The following is an 8,046-nucleotide window of genomic DNA, read 5'->3' on the forward strand; positions in this document are numbered from 1 at the left end:
ACGTTTTGTAAAGAACGAATTACTCTTGAAATGAAATTAAGATAAATCAAAATGAAATTTGACTTTTCAGTTTTCGCACGCGCAGGAAACCCGGAAATGAAAATCGTGGAATTCCCCTTGGACATTCTTCCGGGTGGTCTATTCTAGATATTTCGTCGACGCGCGTGAATACGGTCGCACGCTCCTACCAATTTCTCTCCGATATCCACCGATCTCTTCGAACGAGCGAAAATGACGTCCACGGCACCCGCCGCTGATATCGACGCCGCTTACAAACCCTTCAAAGGCGACGATTTCGACGACGAAGTGAACGATCCGTTGAAGGAACCCGAACGAGCTCCTCCCGGCGAACCGGAGGATATTTCCACCGATCAGGACGGCGGACTCGTCAAACAGGTTTTACGGATAGGATGGGGCGAATCGCCGTTGTCCGGTGATAAAGTTCGCGTTCATTATTTGGGAACATTTTTAGACGGCACGAAATTCGACTCGAGCTACGACCGAAATGAGTTCTTCGAATTTGAATTGGGGAAAGGTACGTGTGACCTATATTACGTCCTTTTCATATTAAGATGGCCTTTTTGGAATTTTATCAAATTCTGTGAAACTTTCAGTTTCTAAGACGAAAATCATTTTGCCCTTATCTCCAAACAGTGATTTAATCCAATTTGGCCGCCTTAATATGCATGAGGCGTACTGTATTATGTGTATTAATGATGAACAATAAAGTAAGCCAACAATTCAACATTTAACATGTCTACTTATAGGTCAGGTTATTAAAGCCTGGGACATCGGCGTTCCAACCATGAAACGAAACGAAAAAGCCAAGTTCGTCTGCAAACCCGAATACGCTTACGGGGAACACGGCAGCGGAAAAATACCGCCGCACGCTACGTTAGTTTTCGAAATCGAGTTGAAAGATTGGACGAGTGAAGATATCTCGCCGAAAGGCAGCGAAGGATTGATTTACAGGCGAACTCTTCGTAAGGGTGAAGGTTACAAGATGCCCAACGATGGTGGTGTAGTGGAAGGTAATATTTCTGATTGCGTTTGAAGTAGTATTTATTTAACACTTTTTTAAAATCAATTTTTATACTGGCATGCATTAGTTTCGACTGTAGTTTTACTGAAACCTAGAAACTGTACTCCTTCAGACAGTCTGTAGCCTGTAACCATTCCCTGTCAGACATGATTCCACCCTTTCAGATTTTCACCATTTTAGTGTTAAGCGTGGACGATCAGTTTATGAAAGTATGCTGATGAAATATGGAATGTCTGGTGTTTGTAGTTCATTTTCAATTAAAATGTCTTAGGTGAAATTCGGGGTCCAGTTTCATAGACTGGTATCATCTTTAACCTAGGGGCCCGTTTTGTAGACTGGTATTAACTTTAACCCAGGGCTTAACTCAGTTGCAAATGAATTGAGTTAGCCCCTGGGGTAAAGTTAGTACTAGTCTATAAAATGGGGCCCTGGACGCATGTGAAGTATGGATGATCAGTTTATGCTGATAGTGAGGTTGTACAGGGTGCGGGCTGCAGACTGAATCCATATCTGTGTTAAATTCTAAACCTAATCTAATCCTTCTCTGGAAGGGTATCAGGACAATTCCCCCCCCCCCCCGAATGAAATCTTTTTAATGTTGAAGTAACACAGATATTTACTTCAAATTAATTACACAAAGTGAACTAATACTAGCTTATTACTCAAGGACTGCTTTAAAATTTTTGATCTGCACACAACATCAGTAATTCTATATCTTATAAATCTATATTCAATAATATACAAATGAATTTCTAAGTAAAGTATTTAGGTGGTGTTAATCCAAATGATAATCAAAAAGGATTTTATTCGGGGGGGGGGGGCAATTGTCCTAGAATCCTCTGGAAGTTAGGGCAATAACCTTGCACTCAAGTACAGCCTTCTGGCTTACCCATTGTCCTTTCCAAATTATCTGATGCTGTATTTATGAAATTTATTGTAAAAGGGAGATAAGTGAAGAAATTTTATTCTAACAGTGCACATCGTCGGCCATTACGATAAAAAACAATTCGACGATCGCGAAGTGAAATTCGTCGTCGGCGAAGGCAGCGAATCGGGAATCATCGACGGAATCGAACACGCCGTGAAGAAGTTCAAGCAGGGTGAGAAATCGCGGCTGAAAATCAAATCGAAACTAGCGTTCGGTAAAGATGGCAAAGAGGAATGGGGAATCCCGGCAGATGCGGATATCGAATACGACGTCGAGTTGAAGAATTTTGAGCGTGTACGTATGATTTAATGGTTTGGCTGATCGTGATGCTTAGAATCCCTAAAAACCTTTGAGTCGGAGTTTTTGAAAAACTGTATTCTTCTTTTATAGGCTAAAGAAGGTTGGGAAATGGACGCAGAAGAGAAACTTGACCAGTCGCAAATAGTTAAAGACAAAGGAACGAATTATTTCAAGGTCAGTTAAATACGTGAAATTCAGTTGATCGAAGAAAGTGTTTCGTAAAATGTGCCTTACTCAGTTACTGTAAATATTTTTGATTGAGTTATAAAGGAATACTGAGTTCGGGACTCGGTTCAAGTATTGTCAAATTTATACCGAGAATTGGCGAAATTAAACCACAAATTTCAGCTATTTTGAATTGAAGGCTAGTTCCTCTTTATTTTTATGCAAAAAAAAACAACAATTACGAGTTGAAGTTTTGGAAACGTCCAATATCGATTTGTAGATTTTCTTTAATTGAATTAAAACGGTAACTTTAAATCTTATTTTATTTGTAACTTCGAAGGATGGAAAATATAAATTAGCGGTGAAACAATACAAGCAAGTGATCGATTATCTGGAGGAGAAACAGGATCATGAGTTTAACGGGGACGATGAGAAAACTCGCCGCTCGAAACTCATGTCGGCGGCGTATTTCAACATGAGTTTATGTTACATCAAAGTAAAGAACTGGTTCGAGGCTTACCGAGCGGCCGACCGCGGACTCGACCTCGATAAGAATAACGAGAAGGGCCTCTATCGTCGTGGTTTGGTGAGTAGCGAGCGAATATAGATATGTTTCATTTAAGGTGTGAGAAAGGAATGGCTGGTATCTGATCCATAAAGCCACAACAGAATCTCAAGTTAAACAAAATTGATCCTTGAAAATAGTATATATGTCTTTGTACGATACTGGAACATACTGTGGAACCTCGTTACGACGAACTCGGACACAACGATTCATCGGATATAACAAATATAGAACTTTGTCCCAAGTCAGATAATCTAATTAATTACATGCTGGATATGAAGAACTATGGGTTACAACGAGCATGTTTTCTGGTCCCGTGAAGCTCGTTGTAACGAGGTTCCACTGTGTATACTATTTTCAAGGATGAATTTTGTTTTAGTTGTGATTCTGTTGAGGCTTTATAGATCAGTCGACTCTACTGGTTGTAGTGTCAGGTCTAGTTAGGCTTAAGTTGTGTATCCATAATCGGTGCACTAGGCTGATGTAGATAACTCCTTACGAGTCATTGCTAGGAGTCACTTCTCACCCTGTAGAACCACTAATCTGAAATCAGGTTCTTGTAAGTGCAGTAGACTGCTTACATCTTAAGTTAGCCTATGGAAATTCAATTGCTATACAATTGAAATTAGGTTCTTAAATTTTTTGTTGACAATCAGCTGATAAATTCTAGTTAAGAGGCACCCGAAGTTAGACTGTGGAAATTTAATTGATATTCAATAGAAATCAGGTTCTTAAGATTTTACTTTACATTAAGCCGATAAATTCTAGTTAAGAAGAGCCCGTCTTTGATGCGCGTGCGCTTTTCATTTCAGGCTCGTTACGAATTACGCGATTTCGACGAAGCTGAGAGGGATTTGAAACGCGTTCTCGAAATCGACCCGAAGAACAAAGCCGCGCATAATCAACTGATACTGTGTCGACAGAAAATCAAAACGGAGAGGGAGGTGGCGAAAAAGAAATACTTCGGCATGTTCGATAAGTTCGCTAAGATCGACGAAAAGGTACGAGATAAAAGATTTCTATTACCTCAAGTCTTTCAGTGCTGTCTTAAAAGTGTCCCTAAAGCGTGGAGCAGTATGGCCGAGTGATTGGAGTGCTCGGCTCTGGGAAGCCAGGTCGTGGGTTCGAAACCCCGTACATTGCCGTAGTGTCCTCGGGCAAGACACTTATCCTCATCGCCTCTCTCCACCCAGGAGTAAATGGGTACCTGGTCTGATGGATGACTCCTGAGCGCCTAGCAGCTGCTCGGATGTTACCTCTCCCCAGGGAGAGATGACTGATACATGGAATAGAGTTATAGGCTGGGGGTAATAATACCAAGTTTGGAGCGCATTTGAACAAGACTCTAGTTTGGATACTTGCGCTATGTAAATGTCAATTATTATTATTATTATTATTATTATAAAGTGCTGGAGATAATTTGAAACTTTAAAAAGAATTCCACCCCAGTGTTCAATAACAGGCATAGCACTTTCATCGCCAATTTATACACTGCACTGCGGTGTAGATGTGCTGGTAGGGTTGAAAACGAACGCTATGAGATGGGAAAACACACGACATACCGGTACATAGTCTTAATGTTTCTAGCAGAATGCTTAACCATTTTCATGGTACAGTCAAATTCGAGACGGTCATTTGGTCGATGACTTACCAGTATCCAAATGACGATTTACGCTTAGTAAATTGAATTGGGAAATTACAAACTGGAATTCAAAAAATGAAAAACGACTTCAGTAATGTGTTGATATTACTGAGACTTGGGTTCGGCAGTATTTATTTGAAAGATAAACTTGAAATACGTAAATGAGAAAGATATCAGCATTTGATCATTCATTATTTACTACAAAGAAATCCGTGTAATTGCTGCCGCGTTTTGATGAACTGATTTTTGATTCATCTCTAAACAGAAAGCAAAAGAGAACAAACAAAACGGCGACGGTATGAAAAAGATCGAGGATTGGAAGAACGAAGAGGCAGACGGAATGATCTCGCTCGAACAGGAAGCCGAAGCGTTCGGCGAAGAGATTAACGTCGTGAAAGAAGAGAAGAAGGATAGAAGTGAGAAGATGGATGCGACCGAGATGCCCACGGATCACCCCGGTAAATAGACATTACTTTCATTTCGGTATATTTCATGTGCTTTGCTAAAATCTCCACAAACAACAAGAAAAAAAGCTCGAGGTTATTCTGACTATGTAAACCCAGGGGCCTGTTCCATAGTCGAGACTTACGACCAAAAGTGGTCTTAAATCTTAAATCTGGTCTTGAGTTGATAGATTGGCTATATAACCAAGATGGTCTTAGACTGTCTTGAGTCTAAGCCCTGTCTATGTGGAACCAGCCCCAGGGCTCAGTTGCACGGTTATGACTTAAAAAAGGTCTTGAATCTTACACAAATGGTCTTAGATTGTGATATTGGCTACGAAAGCTAATTAGTTTAGTCTAGACCAGTTTCGAATCTCTAAGTCTTTACTCAGTAACTAACCCCAGGAGTCCGAGTTCGTAGATCTAGACCTAGTATTGATAACAAAAAGTAAATGGCTACGATGATGAACGTTATTGTAGCTATCCCCGACGACTTGACGGGCAGCCCGCTCGAGTGCCCTCATCTCGCTATGGTCGACGCCATGAAGAAGGCGTACGAAGACAAACAGAAAATCGATAAAATCAAAGCGGAAAAATCGAATAAAGGTACAACGACGAGTAGTAACGATTGCGGTCAACGGCGCTTGTCCTTTGAAACAAGCGAATGTTAATTCTGCAAGTATTCGAAAAACATTTGTTACGTATTAGGTACTGCATAGGTAAGCGTCTCTTAGCATACGTTGTGATCGGTGTATTGTATGCCTCGTAAAAAGGACAAGCACTTGACCCCCATATCGTCATTACATGTGCAAGTTTGAGCATAAAACATGCATGTCTATTACGTATATTTATGATGCTTCACTCGTCTTGTTGTTTAATGTAAATAAAATAGCATGATTTGTTTATTCTTTCTCACAAAGATATGTTGGATTTTTTCATACACATATTTTACTCCCGACCCTGTGAGTAAGCGTCGCACTAGCAACTACAGACGTAGTCATCGACATACACATAGACATACACAGAGTGGTATTGATTACTGTTATCGCGAATATTGATGTCGTTTTCTCGCGCCGAGTCGAAGCAAGACAAGAATTGATCAGTTATTGATCTGCGCGCTCTGTCACAGAACTAGCACTCATTAAGACATCGCGTCGTTAGCAGTAATTACTAATTATTTGTCGTCTGCCACTATGCACGGTAATATTGATTTATTCGTAATACCGATGGTCATTTCGTAATGTATATTACGCAGATAAGGCGAAAAAAGAGAGGGAAGAAAAAGAGAAAAAGTTTGAAGAAGCTCAATCAGCCCATCCCCATATAGAAGGTATCCAGTGATAGCGAATAGTAAATTTTTGATTTAGTTTTGATTAAAAAGAGAATATGAAATCCTAATCATTGAAATTAAAAGTACAGACGGTTCTTAGAATGAGCAATGTAGCTGACGAATTTTGTTTTAAGTACCAACCGATACGGACGGTAACCCGATATTAGAATGCCCTCATCTGGCGATGGTCGATGCGATGAAAAAAGCGTATGAAGATAAACAAAAACAAGAAGAGGAGACGAAACAAAAGAAAATGGCCGCAGCAGAGGAGGCAGCAAAAGGTACAAATGAACCAAAATTATGGAGAATATATGGAGAATAAAGAATCCATTCGGTTCATCGAGTTGACTTTGTTTTAAATCAATGAAGTTGACCCTGTTTTATAGAAAAAGCTCTGAAAAAAGAACGAGAAGAAGCTCAGAAGCGACTGAGCGAAGCCCGGTCGGCCCATCCCGATATCGAAGGTATATCACGAATCATAGCTGTAGTTGGTATCGAGAAACTTTGTTGCCGCAGAGAATTGAGTTTGACGCGATTTAACTTTTGAAAATTTGAATTAAAGTACCGACTGACACTGATGGTAACCCGATATTAGAATGCCCTCATCTGGCGATGGTTGACGCGATGAAAAAGGCGTATGAAGATAAATTAAAACAAGAGGAGGAGACAAAACGAAAGAAATTGGCTGCTGCAGAAGATGCTAAAGGTATCGAAGATGGTCTTCACTTGTTGAGGATGCAGAAATCTTGCATTTTTGTGTCACGGTGTGTTTCTGACCTTTGTTGATGTTTTCCCATTACATTCTTGTGTAGAAAAAGCTTTGTTAAGGAAAATGGAAGCTCAGAAGAGACTGAATGAGGCTCAGAACGCCCATCCTAATATCGAAGGTACTTTCATAGTAGCCATAGTCTTTCACGTAGCGCGAGATTTAGATGCAGATATCTTACGTTTTCGAGTGATATACTTATCGTACATGTACATAATTTGAATTGAAGTGCCCAGCGACACGGACGGTAACCCGATATTAGAATGCCCTCATCTGGCGATGGTTGACGCGATGAAAAAGGCGTATGAAGACAAACAAAAACAAGACCGGCAAAAATTACAACTCGCGCAAGACGAGAAATGCAGCAGAGAAGGTAGCATTTGCAGTAGATAGTTGAGAATTAGAAATCGCACAGATTCGTGTCGCAGTAGAGAGTACAGCACTGAGTTAATAGCAGTTATGGAATTGAGATCGTGGTCGATTCTAGGCCCCGAAACGGTCGAAGATTTGAGCTTAAAATGACGCGGAAGTTGAAGAAAAGTTTGTGGAATTCCATTCCACTACAGGATAAGAGACATATTATCCACTTTAGGATGATAAGAGACTTATTCAAGCACTGATTTCAAAGACCTATTTTAATGCTAGACATAGAATTTACCCATTTATATACTTGTAGCTGTGTTTTATTGCTGTTGTTGCCCTGCATTCATTTACGATTATATATAACGATGTTTTCTTTCACATTTGCAGGTCATTTCTTACTAAAAACTAAATTTCATTAAAATTGAATGGACTGATTAATCGATAAAGTCATAGCAAAGATTGCACTGATGATAAGTTTGCAAAATTTTTCGTTTCAGAGACC

The 8,046-nt window shown here is 40.0% G+C and overlaps 1 protein-coding gene across 1 annotated transcript; it reads left to right on the forward strand.

Annotated features, from left to right (window-relative positions):
• The first annotated feature begins 110 nt into the window (after positions 1-110).
• Positions 111-7,978, forward strand: LOC141912721 (peptidyl-prolyl cis-trans isomerase FKBP4-like). Its single transcript, XM_074804077.1, has 12 exons — positions 111-535; positions 768-1,031; positions 2,017-2,264; positions 2,361-2,444; positions 2,776-3,021; positions 3,813-4,001; positions 4,908-5,100; positions 5,566-5,691; positions 6,341-6,415; positions 6,550-6,696; positions 6,802-6,879; positions 6,978-7,978. Exons 1-12 carry the CDS (start codon positions 232-234, stop codon positions 7,199-7,201), a joined length of 2,178 nt encoding a protein of 725 aa, XP_074660178.1. The 5' UTR covers positions 111-231; the 3' UTR covers positions 7,202-7,978.
• The last annotated feature ends 68 nt before the right edge of the window (positions 7,979-8,046 follow it).

The sequence above is a fragment of the Tubulanus polymorphus genome, chromosome 11 (genome assembly GCF_964204645.1).
Source record: "Tubulanus polymorphus chromosome 11, tnTubPoly1.2, whole genome shotgun sequence".
Lineage (NCBI taxonomy): Eukaryota > Metazoa > Nemertea > Palaeonemertea > Tubulaniformes > Tubulanidae > Tubulanus > Tubulanus polymorphus.